Source organism: Mus caroli, chromosome 5 (assembly GCF_900094665.2).
Source record: "Mus caroli chromosome 5, CAROLI_EIJ_v1.1, whole genome shotgun sequence".
In the NCBI taxonomy this organism is placed as follows: Eukaryota; Metazoa; Chordata; class Mammalia; order Rodentia; family Muridae; genus Mus; species Mus caroli.
Window position 1 is genome coordinate 24,866,807 of NC_034574.1, and position 26,265 is coordinate 24,893,071.

Consider the following 26,265-nt stretch of genomic DNA (forward strand, 5'->3'; position numbering starts at 1 on the left):
CTTCCTTTCTTTCTTTCTTTCTTTCTTTCTTTCTTTCTTTCTTTCTTTCTTTCTTTCTTTCTTTCTTTCTTTCTTTCTTTCTTTGATTTTTGAGACGGGGTCTTAGGTAGCTCAGGCTAGTCTCAAACTCTATGTAGTCAAGGATGACCTTGCACTTCTAAATCTCCTACTCCTGCCTTCCCAAGTGGTGGGATTAAGGTACACTCCTGAATGCTCTGCTTAATGCAGTTGAAACTATATGTTTATTATAGTTTTTTAATTGCAGCATTATTTCAAATAGAAGACTGGAAACTGCAGATTTCCATGCTTAAGGAATGTATTTAATAATTCATGGTGTTCTCTCATAATGGGACAGGAGGAAGACAATTTAAATTTGAAAAATTTTACCAGGATCAATTCTATATTATGTATGAGCCAAAGGGGTATTTACAGCATTGGAGCATGTGACTAGCAGTACAGAGAACACCTGTGAACTGGATTAGAGATGGAACACAGGTCTCATTCCAGAGCCTGCCCCCTCCTTACTCACCTGCCTTCTGTCTTTATGTAAATGCATCTGTCTTTGTCAGGGTTTCTATTACTGTGATGAAATGCCAGGACCAAAAAAGCAAATTGGAGAGAAGAGTTTACTCAGCTTACACTTCCACATTGTAATCCATCACTGAAGGAAGTCAGGGCAGGAACTCAAAGAGGGCAGGAACCTGCAGGCAGGAGCTGATGCAGAGGCTGTGGAGGGTGCTGCTTACTAGCTTGCTCCTCATGGCTTGCTCAGCCTGCTTTCTTATAGAACCCAGGACCACTGGCCCAGGGAGGGCCCTGCCTCCCCTGTTGATCACTAATTGAGAAAATGTCCTGTAGCTGGCTCTCATGGAAGCATTTCCTCACCTTAGACTCTCTGATAACTCTAGTTTGTGTTAAGTTGACACACAGCCAGCCAGTACGGTGTCTATCTACAGGTTTTTAAGACACTTTGCTGATTCCTTCTCTTGTTTCTCTGTGTGTTTGGGCATATCCAGACCACAGTCAACCCTGTACCTCTCTCTAGGTCAGTTCCTCCATTCATAGCAATGTGGAGCGTACAAGCCTGATGTCAGCGCTAGAGCGTTTGAGTCTGATGTCCCAGACAGACAAGGGAAGCCTGGTGTCCAAATCAGATCAGGAGCCCACAGAGCAGGAGGACGAGCAGGAAGGTGACAACGCAAGCCTCACGAGCAGGGAGTTGGAAGAGCAGGAGGACCTGTCATCACCCAGGTTCATCCACCCCAATGATGTTCTCAAGATTCTGGAGGCCTTTGTCACGGGGCTGAAGAATCCTAAGTATGCAGGGGTACAGGGGTGATGGAGGGCTTGCTGGGAACACAGTGCTGGGACATGGTGCTGGGACACAGTCAGAGGAGAAATGGCTGTACACATACACACACATACATACACACATGCATACACACATGCATACATACATATACACATGCATACACACATACATATATATACACATACATATACATACATACACATGTACACATGCATACACACATACATACACATATATACACATGCACACATGCTTACACAAATGCATGCACATACATATGCACAAATGCATAAACACATACACATATACACACGCATACATACACACATGCATGCACACATACACACATGCACACACATACATGCATATACACACATACATACATATATACACATACATATACATGCATACACACATATATACACACACACATACACTTGTATTCATACACACATACACACATAGACATATACATTCATGTACATACATACATACATACACACATAGACACACATACACACACACACACACAAATGTGACTGGCATTGCCTGGGTGGCAGGTAGAAACATGCACTACTTTAACTTCCAGGGACGCTCAGCCAGTACTGAAATCGAAGAAAGAGACTCGAGATAACTCGAAGGACACGGAGTACTGGGAATCCCTGGCTGCCGTTATCCCTTTCTCCAAGCAGAACCTCTGGGATGCGCTGTACAAGGCCTTGGAGAAATACTAGTCAGCATCAGGGCTCAGAAGGACAGGGAGCTGGGTGATCTTTAGGGGCAATCCTGTCCAGGGGCATAGTCGTGTCTCCTGTGCTCACACAGTCTGAGGGGGTGGGTGGTGGCGGGTGCTGCTCCCAATCTCATTGTCTGTCCCTGTTAGCCTGTGAGGAAGGGAAGTGTCCCAGGTCTTCCCCTGCTCACAGCCAGAGTAGAAACACCAAGGGCCTGGCTTCTAATCAGTAGAGGATGGAAGATGAAGCTGGCCTCTACTTAACCTGCTTCCTGCATCCCACCCCTAGTCTCGTGCTGACCCAGAGGGCCAAGCTGCTCATGGAGAATGAGTCTCTGGAGCAGCAGAATGCAGAGATGCAGTCCCTGCTGCAGCAGTATCTCCAGGCCAAGGTAGGTGCTGGGGCCCCGGGCCCGACTCAGATCAGAAACCACACCTCAGGAGGCGGCACTGCTGGCAAGGCTGTGGGTACTGCAGGCTGTCCTGACAAGGCCAGAGGAGCTGTGACTGTCCCAATGGGGTCACAGCCTTGGGTCACTCTGCTCTGAATGCTCTCTTGTTTTTTAACTTTAATTCTTTCAGCTAGTGTGTCAGGTAGACTAGGCTAGCCTCAAACTCTATACGTAGCCAAGGATGGCCCTGCACTTCTGCTATTCTGCCTTGGGATTACAGGCAGAGCCATCACGGCAGCCTGTGTGTGTGCTACTGGGGAACACACCTAGGGCTTTGGTACAGGTCGAGCTCTACAAACTGAGCAACGTCTGTGTCTCCCTCTTCCCTCTCGTGAGAGCCTTGGGTGTTGTAGTGCAAGCTGGCCTCGAACTCATGGAAATTCTTTTTAGTCTCTCAAGTACTGGAGTGATAAGCATGAACTAAAATGCCCAGCTGTAGAATCATTCTTAATTACTTTTTTTAAGCACTCACGAGTATGTGTGTGTTCTCTCATGCCATAGCACGTAAGAAGACAGCTTTTGGGAAAGAATCTTTTTCTTCCACCATGTGGGTGGGTACCAGAGACAGGACCAGGAAGTCAGACTTTTTGATGAGCACATTTCTGCAGAGCAACTTCACTGGCTCACAACCACCCTTGTTTGTTGGTTTGTTTGTTTCTCTCTCTCTCTCTTCCTTTCTTTTTTCTTTTTCTCTTTTATCCTTTTTTTGTTTTTTTTTTCGAGACAGGGTTTCTCTGTATAGCCCTGGCTGTCCTGGAACTCAACCAGGCTGGCCTCAAACTCAGAAGTCTGCCTGCCTCTGCCTCCCAAGTGCTGGGATTAAAAGCGTGTGCCACCATGCCTGGCCTCGTCTTCCTTTCTTTTTTCCTTTTCTTTTCTCTCTCTCTGTCTCTCTGTCTCTCTGTCTCTCTCTCTCTGTCTCTCTCTGTCTCTCTGTCTCTGTCTCTCTGTCTCTCTCTCTCTGTCTCTCTCTGTCTCTCTGTCTCTGTCTCTCTGTCTCTCTCTCTCTGTCTCTCTGTCTCTCTGTCTCTCTGTCTCTCTCTTTCTCCAGCATCTCTTTCCATAGCCTTGGCTATCCTGGAACTCACTATATAGCCCAGACTAGCCTCAGATTCATAGAGATTTGTCTATGGATCCTGAAGGCTGGGATCAAACGCGTTCTTCACCACACACCTAGCCAGAATTAATCTTTTTTTTTCTTTCCGAGACAGGGTTTCTCTGTATAGCCCTGGCTGTCCTGGAACTCACTTGTAGACCAGGCTGGCCTCGAACTCAGAAATCCGCCTGCCTCTGCCTCCCAAGTGCTGGGATTAAAGGTGTGCGCCACCACGCCTGGCAGAATTATTCTTTTTTAAAAACAATACCCCTTCCCCCACCCTTGTATCCTCTAACAACTTACTGGGCAGAAACTCTACTCCCTGGTTCACAGAGAGAAGCAAGCTTGTTGAGGCTTCTGCAGCTCTGAGCTTCCCAGGATCTGACTCAGGGTCCCCGTGAGTGGGGAGCCAATTCTGTGCTGTCAGAGGTGTCCAGTGATAACTATAACTTGTTCCCACGGACTTGCCAGAGGAGGAAGGAAAAGTCCCTGTAACCTGGCTGCACACACTCTGTGGCTGTGGTGGGATGCTTCAGGGTGGGACTGGGGCCAAAATGGTTGACAGTCTCCAGTCCCTTGTCCAGCCACAGAGGACATATGGCTGATCTCAGGGCCCAGGCCACACCTGGAAGGTGGATGGGGTGAGTCTTGGTATCATGATGGGCTCTTGGCCTGTGACAGGACTCAGACGTTTGGGGACACATGGCCCCTGTGCCTATGGATTCGTCTGTGCACAAGAGGATGGAGATGAGGGCTAGAGGCAAAGGCTAGACTGAGGAAGCAACAGGCGGGAGCTTGTGGGGGATGAGTGGGGAGCATGAAGGAGAATGCTCCTGGGAGCACTAGCTGGAGCCAGACAGAAAGCCCTGGCATCCTTCAGGGACCCTGACACCTCTCTACTTTGGAGAAGTCCCTTTGCAGGGACTGGGACTCTGGGAGAGTCAGCATGTGAGCTCTCACCGAGGGCAAGAACATGAGCTTCACCCTTTAATTTCCAGGTAAACACAGAACTGCAGATCCCACCAACTCAGGGCTTCCGGATGCCCTCAAAATGAAGAAGGATCTTCAAAGCCTGGTGTCATGGAGTCTACACCTGTCTCTTGAGAGCCAGACCCACCCTGGGTTTTTCTGAGCTGGATCTTTCTGCCAAAATAAGGCATCACTGTTCCCTGAAGTTCTAATAAAGTCTTTGAAAGCTTAGGCTGAATGCCGTGAAAGAGGCCAAGGCTACATGGACAGGGGTCCCCTGCCCTAAGTGGTATCATGGAACTTTGTCTCCCTGGGCTCAGACCTAGGTAAGACCAGCACCAGGGTCCCTTCCTGTCCTTGGGAGGGTGCCAGTCACTATGGGTGGAGGCTGGGGCTTTGGAATCGTATAACTTCACATCGTCCCCAGACTGAAGGAAGTTCTCATGCTTTGGGGCCCCTGGGTCCACCATGGTGTGCCCTCTGGACACAGCCGAGGCTGGCAGTCCTGTGCCTGAGGCCCACCTTAAATGCCGCTTTACAAGATGTCACCCACAAGAGTTTTACCATTCCTTCCCACACCCCAAACCTACTCTTCCCTGCTCCACTTCTGTCTTAGAGTTTGATTTATTTTATTGAGAGAGAGAGAAAAAAATCACACTCAAGAAAGGAACAGCAGCCAGCAGGCTCGCAGAGGCAGAAGGGCACCGCTTTAAGTGTACACTCGGGTGTGGCTGCCGGCAGGAAGGACAGGGCAGTCAGTCTTCAGGACGGCTGGTACACCTGATTCACACTTGGAGCTTGTGTACTAGCTGACACACATTGGCCAAGGCAGAGGCACCCCTGGAAGTGATGGGAAGTCCAAAGCTAAGCTGCCAAGTGACTGTGACTGTGAGAAAGAAGCAGAGCCAAGAGGAGAGCATGCGCAGAAGCAGCTGGCCGCTGCCGCTGGTCAGGATGCTCTGCAGAGAGGTGTGTCGCCTCGCCTCTGCTGGCATTCCTGGTGCTTTCCACGTGTTCCTACTCATCAGATCCTTGGGCACTACTCTGAGTTCCTTGGTTAATTTCACTGGTGCCTTAACACAAGATTTGGAAAGCACAGGGAGGGTTGGGCCACTACCACTCTTGGGGCTGGGCAGAGGAACCTGGTACTTTAGACAAGAGGGTATCTGGTGCCCCAAACCCTAGGCAGGCCTGGGACAAGATCAGGCAAGCAACAGTTTGGGTGTGGGGATGAAGCCCAGCAAGCAGGTGTCTTGCTCAAGGCTGGCAGGCATGGGAGGGCTCCTCAGGGAGTTGGGGGAGAGTCCAGGTGAGGGAAGGCAAAATATGCAGCAGCCCCTGGAGGGATGCTGGAGCAGGCTGGGGTGGGGCACACTTCAGGCCCCTAGGAGCTTCTTGACCATGTAGCCTGGGAGGCTGTAAAGGAAGAGGGCCAGCATGAGCAGCCCCAGCAGCGCCAGCACGATCTTGATGATCAGCCACTTGTACCGGGTGCAGATGAGGTACTTGATAGATTTGAGTGGGTTCAGGAACCAGACGAATGCCGTGTCAGGCCGGCTAGGGTGGGGAGAAGACGGGAGGGGCTGGTCAGATAACCAGCACCAGCCACCCACACACCCACACACGGCTCCCACCTTTCTGTCTTTCCATAGTGATATGCTAGAGCCAGGGTGGAGCCCCTATCTAGTATCAGATTGCCAGCTTCTAGATCCTGTCTTCTCGGGGAGACCTCACTGCACCAGCTCTGCCCTGAGCCTAGGTGGCAGATTTGTCAGGGACTCAGCCCCGATTGCTTGCAGTGATGAATTGAGGCAGACCCTGGTATTACAGGCCACACACGTCCTTCCTGAGATTGCCTATATAGTACATCATGCAGGCTTCTGTCTCCCCATATTCTCAGGAAATCAGAATTGCTCAACTTTCCTCCTTCCCTCCCTCCCTCCCTTCCTCCCTCCCTCCCTCCCTTCCTTCCTCCCTTCCTTTCTTCCCTTCTTCCTTCCTTCACCCCTTATTCCTTCCCTCTCTTTCTCCCTTCCTTCCTTCCTTCCTTTTTGGGGACATGGTCTCAATTAGCCTAGGCTGGTCTTTTATTCACCATGTAGCCAAGGATGACTTTTGACTTCTTATCTGCCTGCTTCTACCAGCTGAGGGCTGGGGTTCTAGGCATGCCTCACTACCCCTGGCATATGTAGCCCTGGCCATTGAACCCAAGGCTTCACTAATGATGGGACGACATTCTACTCACTGAGCCCCATCCCTGGCCATCAAACCCTCCCTTTATGATAAACCCACAGATAATGTCCTCAGCAAACGTTTGCGCAGCTTGAGCGCCGTGCCTCACTCTCCACAACTTGCCCGCCATCAAGGGGCTAACCTGCTCTGCCTTCTGCAGAGTTCCTTGGTAAGATCCCCTTGTCAGCTTCTACTGTCTGCAGTTTGTGTCACAAGATCAGCAGGCCCCATAAAATGTCACAATATCAAATTAAAGTGTTGGATATACCCTGGTGCGTGTGCATGCCAGAGCCCACACCTGTGCACGCACAGGAGGTCAGAGAGAGGCTGTAGAACTCTACTTAAGCTAGGGTCTCTCACTGATCTGGAGCTAATCTGGGCCCAGGAAGCCCCAGAAATCCTCCAATGTTTACCTCCAACAGTGCTGGGGTCACAGGCTCAGGTACAACCATGCCCTAGCCTTTTTGTGAGTGCTAGGGACTTGAACTGGGGTCCTCATGCTTGTGTTGCAAGCACTTTTGACTGAGCTATCTCCCTAACCTCTGGATATACTTTCCTAACAGCTGTCCCATCATCTTTCAGAGGATGCGGGCCCTAACCCCATTGTAAGAGGGGCATCGGGGGAGGGTGTGGGTCCAAGTTGCCTGGGTTTCTATCCCCAGATGTTGTGGGCAGGTCAGACTCCCTTGAGTCTTAGTGTCTTCGTTTGTAAGATGCTTTAACAGGAATTCTGACTTTCTGGAAGCAGTGAACTGAGAACATGCTGGTGAATCTCAAAGCCTGCAGGGACATGGTCCTCGGCTGATGTCAGCTTGACTGTTTTCCCTGGTGGAACAATTTGTCCTGGGAGTAGGAGCCAGCTGTACCCATGGAGGCCTCTTACACAAGGAGGAACTGTTTCAGAACAACTTGCTAACCCTAGACAAACCCTGCCCCCTGTGCCACCCCGCCCACGTCTCAGCTGCCTCTTGCTTGTGGAACTGGAGTAGAGTCCGAGAAAAATGCTGCTGCAGCTGGTGGACACTAGACTGGCACTTTGGCACCTAGGCTGGAGACCCAGGGCCACCTAGCCAGGTGGCCTTGGACAAGCTATGTCACTTCTCTGGCCCAATAATATAAAAATTATAAAAGAGTCATTTCTGGTTCTGATGAGAGTATGACTACATTTAAAGTGTGAAAGTTTCCAATGCATGTTTATGTGGATGCACATATGTGCTTGTATGCTTCTGTGCATGCTTCTGTGCCTGTGTGCGCTTCTGCATGTGTGCGCACTGTGTGTACACATATGAACTTGTATGTGTGTCTGTTGAGTGTGTCCCATGTGCTGGCCCGCCCTTGTCCAGAGGCAGAAGGAAGAAGTACCAGGCCTAGGCGACTGCAGGGCTCAGGCCCCGAGGATCTTCTTGGCCAGGTAGCCAGGCAGAGAGTAGAGAAACAGGGCGAAGAGCAGCAGCAGGAGGAAGAGCAGCAGGAGTTTGAGGAGTAGCCAGCGGTAGGTATGCCACAGGAAGTAGCGGGCAGACTTGAGAGGGTTCAAGAACCAGATGAAGCTTGTGTCGGGCCGACTGGAGCATTGGGAAGAGCAGACAAGCACAGGAAAACGACAGGAGGGTGGGAAGGGGCTTGGTGAGAGACCTCCACCAAGTAGGAGTTTCTGGCACCAAGTCCGGCCATCTTTGCAGTGCTTGCATTGCCTTTGTCAAAAGCTAGGAAGAACCCATAACACTGTCGGACTTGGGGGCTGGGCTTCCTGGGAAAGGAACAGCTTTCTTTGCAGATGGGCTTCCTTTGGTTCAGAGGGAAGAGGTAGCTTCGGGGTTGAAGGGTTGAAGCCCGTGATGGGGCTGTGGGTCAGGAGGGAACAAAGTAGTTGTCTGTGAAGTAAGGGCAAGAAGACCAGAAGGGTCTGGGCCCTCTTCTCTTTTCGGCTCCCATGGTGTGGTGTGATTGGGGGTCTAGGCAGGCGGGTACTCACTTGGGTTTTTCTAGGGGATCAGGTTCATTGCGAGCCAGGCCCACAGGATTCTTCTCTGCCTCCTCTGCCGTGAGTAGGTGTAGCTCCGCCTCCACTTTGCCCTGAAGGAAAGAACAGAAGAGTTCCAGTGTCTGACCCACAGGGCTAGGTATCCCAGCCTGGCCCCTGTGGGTTGGATCCCAAGCAGGAAGTGGTACCCACTGTGAGCTCAAACTCATCATTCTCATTGCGGGCCAGGAGGGGCCACCAGCCTTTGACACGTTTCTGTTTAAAGATGGAAACCAGGGGTACATCCACCTCCCCGGTGGCCATCTCCATGGTGCACTGCTTGGCTGTCTTAGCGCCCCTCGGGAACCGGTTCAGGTCCAGCTCGATAGCCCCTGTGACAACATCGCATCGGAGTCAGTCTCGGGTGGGCATGGCAGGGGTGGGGACTGCCCCCCTTCCTTCTTTTCCACTCCCACTTTTGTTTTGCTCAGGCCCTTGCTTAGCTAGACATCTTCATCCTGGCTATAGTGCATTCACTGATGTCTTACCAAACCCAGGCTTGCAGATGCAGATAGAGTTTGGTGCAATCTGAGACCCAGGGAAATCTGCCTCCTTAGAGATTCTTGCTGGCTTCCCATCAGTATTTACATCAACTACCTGGTGTACCCATTACACCTTGTTGTTCCCGTTATGACCCCAACAAGCAACTGGGAAGATTCTTGGAGAGGCAAGATTCCCACTTGCTATCTCTGGCTCTGAGGACTAGGTGACCCCTCCCATGGACTCAGCCCACCCTCCCCTGCCCCTCAGCTCTTGGCCCTAGGCCTGTCTCTGCTCTGCACCCAGGAAGTCGTCAGCCGAGAAGTGGTCAGCGTCCCAGATCTGCAGGGTGAGCCGCGCAGGGATCTTGTACTCTGTCTCATCCCAGGAGAACATAGACTCCTTCTTGGACATAACGATCTTCTCTTCGGCCGCTAGGTAGTCGAAGGGGAAGAGGTATCTCCAGTTGAAGTTGCCCTCCCCCGTGAGGGAGTGATAGTGGACGTCTGTGTCCTGTTTGTCCTCCTGCTGGCCCTTCAGCCACCTGCTGGGAGGAGTCACCTGCTCCAGCTCTGTGGCCACACCGCGAGGGTCCCTTCCCACCCCAGGATCCCCAGCTCAGCCTGTGACTGTCACCCACCCCCTCACAAAAATATCACTGGACTTCTCTCCCGTGAAGAAATCATCATCTTCCAGGACCACCTCGTCTGTGTTCCACACGATGACCCGCAGCTCGTACCTGGACGGGTAGGGAAGCCCATCAGCAGCCTGAGGTAGGGCTTGTCCCAGGTTCTGGGGACAGATCAGGGCTGGGTCTCTTATGTGCTAGCAAGAGAAGCCCTGGGAGACTTGAGTGGGCTGGGAGAGTTGGGGAGGAGACTAGAGGGAGGTTTCTGTCCAGTCATGTCCTGGTGGGTCAAACAACAGGGTTCCTGGGGGGAAACCAGCCAGTCTGGAGCAGACACCCATGAACACTCCTGGGTTGTGGGGCTAATATGGGAGGAAGAAGAGGAGGAGGATGGCCATGCACAGCCGTCCCCATGCAGGGGGGCTGCTACCATGAGGCAGAGAGCATACCCTGTCCGTGTGTGTCTAAAGGCAGGAGCGGCGATCTATTTCTAAGAAATTCTGAGTGAAGCCCAGTGGCCCAAAGTGGAAGCCCACTGACTCTGGGTTTCTTTATGTCCTTGTCCTCAAAGAGGATGTCCCCTTTGAGTTTCAGTTGAAACTACAAATGAGGTGGTTACATTTCAACCATTATGCCTGAGGTTCATGGGTGGGAATGTGGTTCTCTGGAACAGAGGTGGGTTTACCCCTTTGTGATCAAGCCTGGAACAGAAGGCTAATAGCCTCAGGCTGGAGGTTGCTACAGGCAGAGCTGGCTGCACCATTTGCTTGTGGCCAGAGTAAAATGGAAATACTGGCCCCAATCCCAGGTTAAAAATCCTCAAGAAACAAGGGGTAGCTCAGGGCTAGAGTATTTGCCTAGTATGCACGAGACTGTAGGTTCAACCCCCAGTTCTGTCATTAAGAAATTGAGGACGGCAACATCAGGGTTGGAAAACAAGAACACAGATAGCTTTGTACGCCCAGAGGTTGGCCCCAAACCCAGGGACTGATGATATGGAACGGGCAGTGACCACCCTGACACCTTATTTAGTGTGATACTCAGTTCCAGGAGCCAAGACTACCTAGGTGAGGCAGGTGGCTTAGCTCCACATCGGGGAGCTCCCTCCACCCTAGCATCTCTGGTGTTTTTCAGGCAGTCACCCAGAAGAAAGGTTGGTAAAATGTGAGAGTGGTACAGAACAGGCTCTGATAGGTTCTTCTATGTGCCTGTAGTAGGAGTGTGTGTGTGTGTGTGTGTGTGTGTGAGGGGGGGGGGAGAGGGAGAGTTGTGAGTGCAGGTGGCTTTGAGGGGTGGCTATGTCTTTGTGAGGGGGATACTATGTGGAAGAGGGTGCCGGGATGTGGGTCATCACATTCACTGTGGGCAGAGCAGGCCCTAGAATCATGGGTTGGTCTGTTTCTTCCCCAGAAGGGCCTGGCCACACCTGAGGCCCTGGAGTAGTGACTAATCCAGGCTGCCTTCTGCCTGAAGGACAGTCTAGGCTGTGGTGGGAAGTAGATGGGGCGGGGTGAGGGGATGGTGCCCGTGCCCAGGCAGCTCACTTCTTGGGTTTCCTGGGGGATATATCCAGAGGTGTCCCAGGGGCTGGCATGTCCATGGGGAACATGTCTACCCACAGCTCCAGGCGGCCCTGAGGAAGAGAGGGGTGTGACAGATGTCTGAGTGACGTTTTTTCCTTCTGCTCCTGGCCTAGCTAAAGGTGCATGCCATCAGTTTCTAGCTTTGGATGCTAGAATGTCTTATAATGTCACCAATAGCTGGGGACAGCTTCTGGGGTGGGGAGCCAACAGTCTCATGTGGGTCTCAGAACCACTCTTGCCATTCAAGTTGGCCTCAGTGGGGTGGTATGTGGGAATACAGGGGGGACACAGGGAATATTGTGAACCCCATTTCTATCCTTAGGATTGCAGCCGTGTGCACATCACCTGCTCAATGCCTGGCTTGTCAGGGTTGAGCAGCGGCCTGGTCTCCACGTGTTCCGGTACAAGGCGGCAGCCCACCCGGGGGATGTCCTCCCAGTGTCTCAGAGCAGACAGTGCCACGTGCTCATCCGTGGGCTTCCTCTGACCTGTGAAGTCCAGTGGATCAGGTGCATACACCTGGCCTCTTCAGAACCAGGGGCCCTAAATGGAGGCCATGGGCTTAGGAGAACAAAGCTCTGAGCTGTGACAAAGCCCCGAGTCTACCTTACCTTTGTTTTATTGCTAGAGAGACAGACACTGAGGAAGGCCAAGGTCTCAGCTACACCGCAGGCTCCAGAGAGACCCATGACCCCGACTTACCATGCTTAGGGAAGTTGAACAGAGACCCCTGATGTGTTGTGAAAGGGAGGGACCAAGGAGGAGAAAACCCTTCTGTGGAGGTGTAAATACTCCAGCACAGACCCTTCTCCAGCCTCTGGGAAGTGCCTCACGGACAGAGAGGAACAGGGTGGGTAGGGGATGGGGTGGGGCTTGGAGTCAGAGAGACCTGGGCCTACACCATTGCTCTGCCTCTGTAGAGATACGTGAGTTTGGTCAAGTCACCAAACTGGAACTTGTTGGGTCTCAGTTTGCTCTTCTGCAAAATGGGTTATTTTCCTCACCCATGGGGATGAATGAGAGAGAAAGAGGGGAGACAGTGTGTGAGATACAGGAGAAGGTGTCACTCTGAAGCCCCACCGAAGGCCCCGGAGGAGGGCCAGTCAGCTGCTTCCAATGTCCCTTACCATTCTCATCCTCTATTTCTGAAGGCCCCGTGAAGACACGGTTGGCAACCCTCACTCTCCCATGGGGACCAAAGTGGGGGCCGTCCACTTTGCCCTCTTTGCAGAGGCGTGTCAGGATCTGGCTGGGCTTCATGGGGTCCCTCCAGATATTGTAGCCATGTCTGTGGGTGGGAGAAGACACACAGGTGTGAAGCCTTTCAGGCTGGGACATCCCAGATCCTTCTGGCTACTCCTCCACCACTGGCCGTTGCCTACACCAGCAATGAGCCTCCAGCAGCTTCACCTAAGATACTAGGGCTGCTGGGGGCTGGTCCTTCTACTTTGTCTTTGTCTTTGACATCGAGTGCTTCCCAACCAATCACCACCCCACCATCCCTCAAGGGCTCTTGTGAGGCATCAGGTAACCAGAGAAGGAGGGGACTTGACCAGGGCAGAGACCTGCCCAGATCCTCTAAGGGCTTTCTTTATCCACTGCCCTGACACATCCCTTTCTTCTTTCCCCATTCTGACTCCTTTGTTATGGAATCCCTTCTGTATGGTATCGTGGAGTAGTCAGGCCCGGCCCCTGAAGCTGCACTCAGTGTGAAGTGAAGGCACACACCCGACTGAAACCCTGGCATGTTTATCTTTCCAAATTACCACCTGGAGTCTTGCCTTAGTGTTAAGATGCAGCTGCGCAGCAGACATCCAGTCCCTTCCCAACCCCTGTCCCTAGTCTGTCCCCAGCCCCTCCCAGCGACCGGCCCCACTCTGTCCTCGCACATGGAATAGGTCTGTGCGATGCCGCAGGTGGCGCGGTGCTTGCTGTAGAAGCGGTTTTCCAGGTCGATCTTGGTTTCTCCGATGAGGTCATCAGTGCCCACCAGATCCCAGTCGTACACGGCCACTGTCAACATGGACTCCATGGGGAAGGAGGCCTCAATGTCAAAGGACCTGATGGAGGGGGTGTTAGGAAGGGGGTACAGGTTGAGATGGGCAAGGAGTGAGGACTGGACAGAAGGCCAGGGGGGCAGAGAGGGCAGCTTGAGGCCTTACTTCCCAAACACAGGGTTGAGCTGCTTGGAGATGTAGTTCTCCTTGTCTCGGATGTCGGTCTTGCCTAACTTGATGGCAATATAGGGGTCGGCTTTGCCATTGATGTCGGCCGGGTGCAGGTCTGTGGCCTAGGCAGGGTAAGTGGTGCCTAAGCAGATTCGTGGGTGCCCTCACCCGACTCCTGAGGGTCCCATGATGTTCAGAAGTGGGGACAGAGGCACTGGGCTAGAGACAGAAGTCTCACTGGGTGGTACTAGGGAAGTTGCTGCCTCTTGTCGCCAGGGCTGGCTTTCCTCTCTAGAAATATGGGGACTAGGTCAGTGGATTCTTCTAATGTCTTGAAGCAGTCCCTCCAGCAGGCGGCCTGGGGGCCTGCAAGGAAGGGATGCAAAGGGAGCCTTACCCGGACCACATAGATTCGGACCAGCACATTGATGGGGTCATTGCTTGGGATGCCCTGGAACATTCCATAGGTGGGGTCATAGCCAGCTTCTCGAGATACATCCTCTGGGAGTGGCACTTTGTACACACAGAGGGATCCCTGGAGCAAGGCACAGGGTGGGGCTGTCAGGCTGCAGATTCAACAGGACAGGGCCAGCTAGCTAATGGCGCAGGTACACGCTGTGACCAGGCCTTAACACTTCAGCTGCTGGACCATGGACAGTGTAGGATTTCAGAGGCAGTGGGGAGGGATGTAAGGAAATGAGCTTGTGGGGGTCAATGGCTGGGCCATGCTCCTTGCCTGACCTTGAATCGGCCTACTATGCGCTCCTCCTCTGTGGAGCCATCCTCATCATCCCCCGTCTTGCCCCTCAACAGGTTGAAGGTGTGCAGCCAGTCCTCAAAGCTGTCAAACTCCGATTCCAGCTCCTTGGGGTACACCTGGGTAGGACAGGCTGTCAGGCCTCAGGCCAGCATCCTGCCCCATCTTCTGCCTCCCACCCATCATCTGGACAAGGCCTACTCCCAGACCCTCACCTTAAGCTCATCGATCTTGGCTTTCTTCTTCTCAGGAGCCTCCGATCCCTGGCCAGGGCCAGGGCTCTGGTTTTTCTTCTTTTTCTCCTCCTTTGCAGCTCTGGACTTCTCCTTGCTCTTCATTGGTCCCTTCAGGCCTGGCCCAAAGTAGAAAAGGAAGCCCTAGTCAATCCAGGGTAGTGTAGGGCAGGAAGGGCCCGAGCAGGAAGGGCCTGAGCCCCAGACCCAGCTCCACCACCCTTTTCCCATTTAACTTGGAGTCTCAATGCATTCCACAAGGAGCTGCAGATAGCAGGTCATGCCTGAGATAGGGGCACAGACAGAGAGAGCAGGGGAGGAGTTGGATCTGGAGTCAGGCACCCGTGGCTGCTCAGTCCTCTGCCTGCTGCCCTGGTTCTCTAGGTTTATGTTAACAAGGCTGCTTCCTACTCGTGTTCCCAAGCGGAATCCTGTGGAACCTCAGGTCTAAGTGCTATTGTCATGCGTAGACAAAACGAGGAAATCATTTATGTAGTATTTTCTTTGAAAAATTGATAGCACCAGTGCTTGGGGAGATGGCTCAGAGGGTGGAATAACTAGCTACCTGAGTGTGAGGACCTGAGTTTGAACCCCGGAATTCATATAATAGTTAGCGTCAGTGTGTATGATCCCAGAACACCTATGGGGAGATAGGAGGTAGAGACAGGAGAGTCTCTGGAAGCTCCCAGGCCACCTAGCCTGGTGTATATAGCAGTAGTGAGGCCAGCTAGCCTGGTGTATATAGCAGTAGTGAGGCCAGCTAGCCTGGTGTATATAGCATCAGTGAGGCTAGCTAGCCTGGTGTACACAGCAGCAGTGAGGCCAGCTAGCCTGGTGTACATAGCAGCAGTGAGGCCAGCTAGCCTGGTGTACACAGAGGCAGCGAGAGCCTGTTTCAAACAAGATGGAGGATGAGGAGTAGCACGGGGAGTTATCCTCTGAGCTCCGAGTTCATGATGTGGTACACGGGCACTGATGTTCACATACAATATGCACACACACAGACTCAGACATACACACACATAGACACACAGGCTCATACACACAGTCACCTACAGACACCCACAGACACATAGTCATACACAGATACATAGACACACAGTCACATACTCAGACATAGAGACACACACACAGACACACACAGACAGACAGTCACACACACAGACACACAGACATACAGACAGATACACAGTCATACACACAGACACACACACACAGACACACAGTTGCACACAGACACTCACACAGACACACATAGACACAGGCACACACACACAGACACACAAAGACATACATACCCAGACACACAGAGACATACATATACAGAAACACAGACACACACAGAGATATACACTCATATACACACTGACACATACACACAGATACACATAGATAGAGATACAGAGATATACACACTCATACACACAGAGAGACAGACACACATACACACACAGACAGACCTACACGCACATACACATAAACACACACAAAGACACACACACTTGTATCGCAATAGGGTGCAAAAAGGCTCTGAGAAGTCGTGCACTGAAGGAACCCACATAAACCAGCATTTCTAGACAGATCTGACCCCACATTCCTCTTTCCTTTCAGAATAGTATCAATGTAGTCCCATGGAAAAGGTTACGGAAAATATGGAACAAGCTGGGTCCCTTCCAGCTCAGGTGTTCTATGGATCTCCATGTCTGCCGGCTGCTATGCTTGCTGAACTGATCAGAGTGAACTACTGTAGCAGCCCTTAGCCTGATCCTTGGAGCCCAGGCCAGGGCTGAAGAAGCAGGTATTGTCATGGGTGCAAGGACCTAGGGGTCCAGATGCTGGGGGCCAGGCCTCACCCTCAGCGCTTTCCATCTCTTCCTTCTCTTCCAAGTCAGTTCCAGAGGTCTCATGTTGTCGAAGTTGCTGCCAAAACACGAAGGGGCTTTCCTGATGTCTCCATAGCCCGTGGCGTCTTCAGCTTCTAGTCACAAGGCCTGAGCTGCTCAGGGCCTTTGTGGCACCTATCTTTGGGCTCACACAGCATCTAGTATGGTATCTGGCTCATCATGAAAATGTCAGAACTCTTTGTGGAACACGTGGCTGACAAGAGAGGGACTAAGCCAGGAGGTGAACTGCCCATCAACCGGAGGAGGGAGGAATCTGAAGGGAGAGCTGCGGAGCTGACTCTGAGGGTTAGGGGAGGAGCTAGATGTCTAGCTGGCTCAGCTGCAGCCCACCGTCTCCTTTCCTCCTTATCCCCAGGCCCGACCCAGGCCTCACCTCCTTCATTGTGTCGATGGAGGCGAAGTACTTGGACCACCAATCCAGCATGCTCTCATCAGGCTCCTCTTCCTCTGGCTCCTCTGACGGGCCTTTCTTTTTCTTCTTCTTCCTTTCCTTCTCATCTTCAGCCTGAGGGTTGGCCAGGTTGACCATCCCGTCGGCTTTCCTACACTCAATCCTTTCCCAGGACCCTGAATGATTCCTACCCACTGCGGCCATCTGACCCCAGAAAGCACCATCCCTAACCCATACTGCTGTGAGTCCACCAATGGCAAGGCTTTGTGGGAGGAGCCACAGCCTGCCCCTGTGAGCCACAGGCCAAGGCAGGACTGGCACTCAGGGAAGGATGGCTGGGTCCACAAAGGTCCTTCTGGCCTAGCTCTGGTGTCAGTGAATGGTTATTTTACCCAAAGGACCTTGCCGGATTCCCACACTTACCACATCCACCTTGACCACAGCATCAGAAGTCTGAAGAGGGAAGGAACCAAGGAGAGAGGGCAGGGTTAGCCACTGAGAACTAACGGAAGGGGCAGGCAGTAGCGCCCCCCCCCCTTCTTCCCTGCTTCTGTGATTTCTTTATTTTGCCCCACCCCCCCCCCCCCCCCCCCCCCCCCCCCCCCCCCCCCCCCCCGGCAAAGGGCAGGCGGCAGGAGAGTGCACACGGCTGGGGCCCCCTTGCTTTTGCCTATAAGGCATTCACATTCAGAAGAGCAGGTCACCTGGCTAATGTGACCAAGGGCCAACTTGAGGCAGCACTTGGCATGGAAAATGGCCCTGTCCAAAAGACACCTGTCTCACAAGCAGTCCATCACCTAGGGGCTTATTTCTGAAGCGAAATGCCGCAGGTCGTCGCCTCTAACCATTACCGTTCCACGGCTTGCCTGTACACATCATCTGCTTCCTGAGCCCCTAGTACCCTGCCTCCAGACAGTGCTATGTGATCAAGGTTGGCTTTTGACAACTACACAGAGAGACAAGTCAGGACTGCACTCTCGGACAGGCCTGCCTGGCTCGCCAGTGCTACCTGTGCTTGTGTGTCCCGACCAGCATTGGGCCAGCCCCTCGCCTTACCGCATCCAGTTTCACCATGGTCTCCAGCTTCTTAACTGGCTCCTCAGGCTCCATGCTTACTACAACCTCCCCTGTGGGGCGAGAAGAGGGGCCCCCATTGCGCAGCCTGTGGCAGCCCCGGAGCAGCCTGACTGGACAGAGATAGACAGACAGACAGACAGAGAGGAGGAACAGAGTTACAGTGAGAGGCATGAAGTAAGGCAGGAAGAGCGTGATCTTCAGTGGACTCTGGAAGTCTCTCAGGGCAGAGGAGGGACAGGACATATAGAAGAACAAGATGGGCATGAGGAAGGGAAATGAGCTAGAGAGAAGGGTGGGTCATTGTGCATCCAGACGGCAGAACTGAGGCTAGACCTGGAGGCGAGGCCCTTCAAGGAGCCAAATAGAGCCAGGCCTGGGCTTTAGGTAAAGGCCATACCTGTGGTGTTCCAGTTGGGGGCTGAGCGGTCCGGAGGTCGGTAGATGAAGCGCCTCAGTGAGCTGACTGCATGGGAACCCACCAGGGTGTATCGTCCAAAGGCCCGGCAATCTACCACTCGGATGTTCAAGGGTGGGTGCAGGAGCTCATTCTCTGGGAGGTCCTGAGGGGTAGTGGTGACATTTGTACAGTCTGCGTCTCAGAAAAAGGGGCTGAGGAGGCTCCAGCTAAGGTAAACCACACTGGTCACACCCAGCCCTGCTGGGGATCTGTCAGCTCCTACACTCACCACTTCAAACCACTTGACCAGGGTGTTGAAGTTGGGGTTCTTCTTATAATTGTGGATCAGGGAGGATTGTACCCCCTTTCCTGCACACTCGATGTCCACCCGTGGTCGGTCCACCTGGGCCAGGTTCACCCTCTTTAGGTCCCTCAGGCCCCAGAATAGCACCTGATTGTAGGGGGAGGGTGGTTCTGTAAGGGGAGCCAGTGGTGGCTGGGGAGGGTGTCTGGGGGGGAACTGGGGTGGGAGGAGAAGCTAGATTGGGATGGCAGGCACAGTGAGGACGGTGTCAAGAGACTGCATGAGGCGAATGTCCTGAGGAAACCGAGGTAAGGGTCTTTGAGGGTAGGGATCACTATGGAAGGCAGAGGGCCTAGAATGGCTCTGGGCTCAGTGATGCGACTCTGTCAGAGCAGGATAGCACTAGCCTGGGCTGGGACCTGTGTCAGTGCTGCTGTCACTAAGGAGTGATCTTGGACAAGTCTCCTCCACTTGGGGCCCTCCGTATCATTTTCTGAAACTGAGAGGCATCCCTATGGGACTAGGAGTTTGACGGCTCACAGAATGGGCATTCATAGTGCTTTGTGGAGCAAAAGGGAGAGGACCTGGTGACTTGGGCGAAGGTTACAGGCAGGGCAGGGAGGGACATGGAGCCCTCACACACCTCCACTCGGTACTTGCTGAGCACTGGCCGGATTCCCACGGGCACAGGCATGATGGGCCCTCTGTCCATGTCCACTGGGCCATTGATGGGTGGCAGGTCAGCCTTCCCTGATGGCCCAATCTGAGGAATGAGGCCATAAATCTCAGTGGCGAGCCCAGGGAGAGGGGTCCCTTCCCCAGTGAGTTGGTGTCATGAGAACAGGCAGGCCAGAGAGCATAATGCCCCCTGAGATCCGACTCCCAGCCCTGTCCCCCTATGCCTGCCCCCTGACCTGCAGCAGCTCGAAGGCAGCCAGTAGGTCTCCGGCTGTGGCACTGCCTCGGTAGATCTGGTAGTACTCAAGCTGCGGCGGGAAGCGAGGTGGGCAGTAGGCCTCATCTGCCATCTTCACCAGGGGCTTGGCGAAGGTCCGGCCCATGAAGTCGGCTTTGCCCTAACACAACAAAACTCTAGGGTTCCCTTGGGCACCCCAACAGTTGGGTTGGCTTGTAGGCAGCGTTGGCCCCTCCTGATCTTTCCTCTCTACTCCAGAATCTCCATGGAAAGCAGGGAGATGGCCCCTGATTGTGACTGAGCATAGGGAGGGATCAGAGCCCTAGGGTGGGGGTGTACCAGGGCTTCCTGGTACATCTCTGGAAGATTTGGCCTCAGTGTGTTTATCCAGGAGATGGGAAACACCATGGTTTGCACCTGGTCCCCAAGTGGCTCATGGTTCTGGAAAAGGATCAGACTGTGGCGGGTGGGCAGTAGGCACCTGGAAAGCTCGATGAGCAGCCCAGTTTCCCAACACACCCAGCAGCCACAGAGGCAGCCTGTGTAGAGCTTCAGGGGGAGGGTGGGGAACTTGCAAGGGGAGGGTCTGCTAGAGGTCACTGGCGCCAGTGCCCACCATACCATGCTGTCCTGGTCGTAGATTTCAATGACAATGATGGGGGGATCATCTCGTAACTCGTGAGCTTCACCGTACAGCTCCAGGTTGTCAAATACCAGCATCTGGTCCCAGGTGGGACACAGTGTCTCATTTAGAACCTGATCATGGGGTGAGGGATGGGGAAGAAGTGGCAGCCACTGTTTCCAAGTCAAGGCTTCTGTGATGTCTACTCCCAGTGCCCTGCTGGTCTCCCTTGCCTTGTGGACATGGTCCAAGCTGTTGGCCTCTACTACCCTAGCCAATTACCTGAAGGACTTTCCTCTGAAGAGCTGGGGAACTAGCAGGCCAATAGTACTGGCCTCCCAGTTCTCCCAAAAGCCCAGGGCTCCTCTCCCTCAGGTCCCCTCCCCTTCAGGTCCTTACCTCAGTGCATTGGCTTTGGTTGATGAAGAAGACACGGGCGAAGGGATCAGAGAGCCCACTGCTGTCAGCAGCAAAGAGGCTTCGGGCCTGATACATGTGTGCTCGGAGCTGGAAGGCTTGCTTCTCTGTGGGGAAGGGTGAGCTAAGCCATGCCATGCAGCCCCTGTGGCCCTCGGGGAGTACAAGCTGGGAGAGTAGTCCACCCAGGATCAGGAGGCCTCACTCACTGGTGTAGACTAGGCTGATGGGCGGAAAGGAATGCAGGCCCAGGCCTTGGGCTGCCTTGACCTCCTCGAAGCCACAGGGCAGACCACACAGGAAGTCCTTTCGCTGCTTGCTGAGGCCCAGCCACAGGTAGAGCTCCAGCTTGGCCTGTACTGTCCAGCCTGCCGAGCCGAAGCCCCTTTTCCCTGGCAGCTAGGGGCAGGCTCAGGGTCACCAAGAGCCTGAGAACTTCCAGGACCCCCAGGGTAAGGGAGGCCCAGGGTGGTGTTGAAGCTTTAGGCAGAGATAGATAGAGCTTCGCCTACCCCCTCACCGGACAGAGCTGGGTATGAGAGACTAAGGGGGGAAGGTAGGTGGGGACAGGTGGACTCCAGACCTCCCGAACACCTGCTAGTTAAGGGCTCCACCTCCTGCTCTTAGACTTGCCAGCCTCATCGGAGTCGCTACAGGAACCCACCCCACCCACTCGAGCTTGGCCCATCCCCAGCAGCACCTTCAGGAAGAGGGTCTTGACTTTGGCGCAGTCCTTGCCCAGTTCCTCCTCCACGATGGAGAACAGCAGGTCTTTGGAAGGCACGCGGGCATAGGCGATACGTTTGTTGTTGCTCATCATCCAAATGAACACATCAGGAATGCTGTGCTGGGGCTGCAGCAGAGGGAGGGCCGAGGGCACAAGCCAGGGGACCTCACTAGAGTGGTACCCTGAGCCTGCTGAACCCCACTCTTGGGAGCTGGACCTGGCTGAGGAAAAGCTAGGGGGTGTGAAAAGGAAGGACCCTCGTCTTGGGTCTTCCTTTCTCTCCCACCGGGCTTGCTCAACCTTGTCAACAAGGGCTATTGGAGCGGCAGAGGCCTCCCTGCGAAGCTGGACAGCCTCTCTGTGCTGCCCTTTTCTCAGGCCACATACCTCATCTGCCAGGAAGCGTAGCTTCTGTAGAAAGTTCTGGCATAACCTCAGCTTGTCCCGAACAGTGTGCCGCTTCACCTGAGCCCTCAGGCTCTTGGCCTGTTGTCCCATGCTCTCCTGTTGGGAAGAGTGTGGGAGGAGCATTCAGCTTTGGGTGTCAGCTTGAGCCATGACCTCAAGGGCAGATTTCCCTGTTCATTGGCTTCTGTGGTCCCAGGGTCCAGCTGTGGCCTCACCAGCTCCCTCATACAGGACTTAAGACGCTCCCGATCCAGCCTGGTGCGGGACGAGCGGCCCTGGTCCTTGTCTGAGAGGGAGAGGAAGCGGCTGCAGAGGGATAGGGGTAGAAGAGTCAGGACTTAGCCACCTCTGCCCTGACCTGGCTAGAGTGTCCCCATGTCCCACCCTGCCCTCTCCATCGGTCTCACTGGCAGCCACAGCTGAGTTCCTCTAGCACACCCCGCAGGCGGCGCTCCGGGTAGGACTTCTCCGTTTTGATCATCTCCTGTACATCATTCAGGCCTTCTTCCTGTGAAGCAGGGTTTCAAGTGCACTCTGGGCCTTAGCCCTCCTTCTCCCAGATCTTTCCCATTCACCCCAGGAAAGAGGAATCTAGTAATATGGACCATTCTATATAAATTATGAAGGAGCCACCAACTCCCCAGGGCCTGTTATAGACATGGGGACTCTTGGTTATTCGTGGGTCCTCAGCTTCTTCAGGAAGAAGCACTCTGAGTTATGTCCATGGTGGACAGAGCAGGATCGAGGACTGGAGAGAGGTCTTGTGCAGACCTGAAGTCGCTGGCCTGCCCCGCTGCCTCTGAGAGCCCAGACCTAGAGGGGGTAGACCCTTAGACTCTACCCCAGAGCTCTGGGACCCTGTGGGTTTCCCCTTTCTGTATTTCAAGACAAGCCTCTGGAGAGACAGCCTGTGTTGTACATGCACCCACTCTCCCAGATCCTGTCACCCGCAGCCTTGCTGACCAGCTTGTCAGCAATGTGGTCCATGATGTTGGCATTGTAGAGGCGCCGCCTCTGGTCAGGCCACCAGCTCTTGATATAGATGCAGGGCTTGTGCTCCAGGTAGGGCAGGTGGAAATAGTTCCTGGGGCGGGCAGGATGCAGAGAGAGGTTGAGGTCTAGGGATCTGGGAGGTAAGGGCCAAGGCCACTTGAGAATGCACAAGTGATGCCCACCTGTCTGTGATCTGGGGCCGCATAGGCGGGGTGGAGGACACCGAGGCCAGGTCCCCGGCTTCGTCACCTTCATCGTCACTGGAGTTCTGAATCAGGTCTACCTCTTCTTCATCTCCAGGCTCTTTCCGGGGCCGAGGCCTCAGGGGCCGAGACATACCATCGACTTCATTGCCGTAGTTTCCTGGACAAAGAGCGACTTGTAAGAGGCCTGCAGTCTTTTCCTCACTCACTCCACCACCCTCCATGTATTTCTCTTGGAGAAGTAAAGTCAGAGAACTGGGCTCAGATAACACCACCCAGGGAAAGGTTCCATGTCACCCCTAAGGGAGAGCTGATGATGGCTGTGCCCAGCCCAGAGCAAAGTCTGGATTTCTCCTCTCTCTTCCACCACAGGGCATGGGGGGGCTCCCCCTATTTTCTTCTGACATTCTATCCCAGTCTGACCCTTTGGCACATTGATGATTGACCTCTCTTACAGTCACGTATACTCCCAAGAATCATGGATGTCTGAGGACAGTCATGGGAAACACATCAATGTTGCCGGCTCTCTGAAGCCTGGGGCACAGTGACACCACTGACAACCAGAAGCTTGAATAAAACCTTCCCTATGGTCTCAGCACTCACCTATGGTCACCTCAAAGGTAATTGGCTTGTCCCCATTTTTCCGGTCAATCATCGAGGCTTCCAAGAAGGCTCCAAATAGAAAAAATTCTTCCATTCTCCCTGTGCAGCTCTGTGGGGGGAGTTAAGCCCAGTGCTGAGCTTTTGCGAGCCAACAGGCCTGGGTCAGGTTCCTAATGTCACAGATAGGCTCTTGGCTGACAGGTGGGGTGTGTCCTATCCAGCTTTGAGGCTAGGCAGTCTGGACTCAAACCCTAGTTGTTCCTGAGAGGATGGCTAGTTCTGCAGATACAAGGACAGTTGTGGCTGAGAAGCGTGCCATTGGTCGGTGGCAGCTAAAACAGGATTTCTGGTAGGGCATAGGTCGGCAGTAGGTGAGGACTGAGGTCTTGCAAAGGGGTCAAATGAGGGTCTCTGCGTGGACAGGGTAGCAGTGGGGGAAAGCCAGAACTCAGCTGCTTGTTGAGGGGAGGATGGAGTGAGGGGTCTGGACACACAGCCTTGTCCTCACCTCCGAGACAGGCGTGGCCTGCTCCACCTGCACTTCCGTGGAGCTGGTGAGCTCTGGGTTGGAGGTGTCCAGGATCTCCACAGCTAGTCCCAACATGAGGCGGGCCCGGAAGGACACACCCTCCCCCAGGCCTTCATTCAAGTCCTGGTGCTCGTCCAGCAGTGTGTAGTTGCGCGTAGAGCCGTACATGTTCACCCAGGCTGGACCGAGGGTAGGCAGGAAGCCTGAAGCAGTGAGGAGAGAGGTAGAAAGGCCGTCACATCCCAGGCTCACCTAGGATGCAGGGGTCTTTGTGGCTTCTGGGTGCTGAGCTCAAGGATATTTGTCTGCTGGGTGCCTTTCTCACTTGTGCCTATACAGAGTGCCTTCTGGCTTCTCCCTAGTCCCTGTGTAGGAGGGAAAGCCAGGGTCCTGCTTCCCCCTGCCAGTTCTTCCTGAACACCTCAACGTGGATCCTCCTGTTTTGTCCTGCTTCGGGATGTAGGATGTCCATCTCCATGCCTCTCCTGCTCGGGGGACCTTCCCTCCTCGTTGTGTTCCCTTGGTTATTTGTGGGTCCTCAGCTCCTTGAGGCAGAAGCACCCTGGGCTGTAAATATGGTGGGCTGAGCAGGCCCTGGAGCTGGAGAGGAGCCTTGCTCTCTGTCTTTGACAAGTCTCTTCTCTCATGCTGAGGTTTGGTTGGGCCTCAGTCAACAAATCTTGCCTTATGCGAATCTAACTCTTCTTTGTGTATTTTCTTTTAAACAACTATTTTTGTCGGATTCTGGATATGGACACACAGCTTTAATCCTAGCAGGCAGATCTCTGTGAGTTCAAGGCCAGCTTGGTCTATATGGCAAAACATGAACAAACGAACAAACAAAACCATTTATTATATGTGTGTGTGTGTATTTATGATGTGTATGTATGGGAGCCCTGTGTGCATAGGAAGGCCAATCTCAGATTTTTTTGTTTGTTTGTTTTGTTTTGTTTTTTTGAGTCAGAGTTTCTCATTGGCCTAGAGTTTGGCAAGCTGGCCAGTCTGGCTGGGATTCAAGGAACCCCAGTGTACTGGCTATTTTTGTGTCAACTTGACACAGCTGGAGTTATCACAGAGAAAGGAGCTTCAGTTGAGGAAATGCCTCCATGAGACCCAACTGTAAGGCATTTTCTCAATTAGTGATCAAGGGGGAAAGGCCCCTTGTGATTGGGACCATCTCTGGGCTGGTAGTCTTGGGTTCTATAAGAAAGCAGGCTGAGCAAGCCAGGGGAAGCAAGCCAGTAAAGAACATCCCTCCATGGCCTCTGCATCAACTCCTGCTCCCTGACCTGCTTGAGTTCCAGTCCTGACTTCTTTGGTGATGAATAGCAGTGTGGAAATGTAAGCTGAATAAACCCTTTCCTCCCCAACTTGCTTCTTGGTCATGATGTTTGTGCAGGAATAGAAACCCTGACTAAGACACCCAGAGATCCTGTTTCTGCTTCCTTAGTGCTGGGCTTACAAGTGCCATCACTCCTTGATACACACACACACACACGTAAACATAGGCTCCGGTATTTAAGCTCAGATCCTCATGACCCATTTCCTTAGCTCCTGTATTTAATTATTTGTTAGTTTTGTAAACAAAGCATTAAACAGATGAGCCACAGTTCATATATAGAACTTGGCATTTAAACTGCACATTTGAGTGGCTATAGTATGCATGTTCAGTATGTTGTGTGCCCATTGTCATACCCTGTCATACTTGTGGCCACCCTAAAGAAGCCCCACTCTCCTCAGCAGGTACTTCCGACCACCCTGTCTTTGTTCCTGGATGCACAAGCCTATTTTCTGTCTGGAGTCACTTCTTCTGGGTATTTCCTATATGTGGAACTGTACTGTAGGCTTTATTTCCTCTACCTGCCGTTCTGGTCACTTGGTATCATGTCTATCTGTCTGGACGTATTAGGGGGCACGGGAATGGCATTTTCTCTCCCCGTGTTCCTGGATTCTGGGTTACAGTCAGTTCCACAGGCCTGTAGACAGGTGTCACTGTTCTCATCAGTTACCAGTAAAGACATGGAGATCACATACACAGAGCACGTGCACCTCACTGTATGAAAACTCTCATTTTCAGTTGGTCAATGGGGAAACAGGTGCAAAAGCAG

At 53.1% G+C, this 26,265-nt stretch overlaps 2 protein-coding genes across 5 annotated transcripts in view; one reads left to right on the top strand and one right to left on the bottom strand.

The window, feature by feature from the left end:
- The window catches only part of Drc1 (dynein regulatory complex subunit 1), a 36,469-nt gene extending 31,676 nt beyond the window's left edge, over window positions 1-4,793 (top strand). The window contains exons 14-17 of the mRNA XM_021163874.1: window positions 1,046-1,317; window positions 1,902-2,045; window positions 2,335-2,437; window positions 4,592-4,793. Of these exons, the coding sequence (XP_021019533.1) occupies window positions 1,046-1,317; window positions 1,902-2,045; window positions 2,335-2,437; window positions 4,592-4,648 (576 nt within the window). The 3' untranslated portion in view covers window positions 4,649-4,793. The remainder of the gene's footprint in view (window positions 1-1,045; window positions 1,318-1,901; window positions 2,046-2,334; window positions 2,438-4,591) is intronic.
- Window positions 4,794-5,171: 378 nt separating this feature from the next.
- Window positions 5,172-26,265, bottom strand: part of Otof (otoferlin) — a 94,342-nt gene continuing 73,248 nt past the window's right edge. The window contains exons 15-47 of one of the 4 annotated variants that reach the window (XM_021161693.1): window positions 24,137-24,360; window positions 23,629-23,737; window positions 23,005-23,185; window positions 22,793-22,913; window positions 22,237-22,337; window positions 22,045-22,135; window positions 21,809-21,925; window positions 21,395-21,547; window positions 20,904-21,093; window positions 20,677-20,801; window positions 20,277-20,411; window positions 19,654-19,815; window positions 19,383-19,502; window positions 18,725-18,886; window positions 18,436-18,598; window positions 18,018-18,088; window positions 17,385-17,414; window positions 16,944-17,075; window positions 16,520-16,586; window positions 14,649-14,785; window positions 14,418-14,552; window positions 14,074-14,211; window positions 13,671-13,798; window positions 13,398-13,568; window positions 12,636-12,796; window positions 11,854-11,996; window positions 11,470-11,558; window positions 9,938-10,036; window positions 9,600-9,841; window positions 8,971-9,149; window positions 8,770-8,870; window positions 8,157-8,359; window positions 5,172-6,119 (exon numbers count right to left, since the gene is read on the bottom strand). In XM_021161693.1, coding sequence (XP_021017352.1) covers window positions 8,179-8,359; window positions 8,770-8,870; window positions 8,971-9,149; window positions 9,600-9,841; window positions 9,938-10,036; window positions 11,470-11,558; window positions 11,854-11,996; window positions 12,636-12,796; window positions 13,398-13,568; window positions 13,671-13,798; window positions 14,074-14,211; window positions 14,418-14,552; window positions 14,649-14,785; window positions 16,520-16,586; window positions 16,944-17,075; window positions 17,385-17,414; window positions 18,018-18,088; window positions 18,436-18,598; window positions 18,725-18,886; window positions 19,383-19,502; window positions 19,654-19,815; window positions 20,277-20,411; window positions 20,677-20,801; window positions 20,904-21,093; window positions 21,395-21,547; window positions 21,809-21,925; window positions 22,045-22,135; window positions 22,237-22,337; window positions 22,793-22,913; window positions 23,005-23,185; window positions 23,629-23,737; window positions 24,137-24,360 — 4,358 coding nt within the window. In that variant the 3' untranslated portion in view covers window positions 5,172-6,119; window positions 8,157-8,178. Of the gene's footprint in view, window positions 6,120-8,156; window positions 8,360-8,769; window positions 8,871-8,970; window positions 9,150-9,599; window positions 9,842-9,937; window positions 10,037-11,469; window positions 11,559-11,853; window positions 11,997-12,635; window positions 12,797-13,397; window positions 13,569-13,670; window positions 13,799-14,073; window positions 14,212-14,417; window positions 14,553-14,648; window positions 14,786-16,519; window positions 16,587-16,943; window positions 17,076-17,384; window positions 17,415-18,017; window positions 18,149-18,435; window positions 18,599-18,724; window positions 18,887-19,382; window positions 19,503-19,653; window positions 19,816-20,276; window positions 20,412-20,676; window positions 20,802-20,903; window positions 21,094-21,394; window positions 21,548-21,808; window positions 21,926-22,044; window positions 22,136-22,236; window positions 22,338-22,792; window positions 22,914-23,004; window positions 23,186-23,628; window positions 23,738-24,136; window positions 24,361-26,265 lie in introns of all 4 variants that reach the window. The other 3 variants (XM_021161690.2, XM_021161691.2, XM_021161694.2) reach the window with 3 other exon arrangements.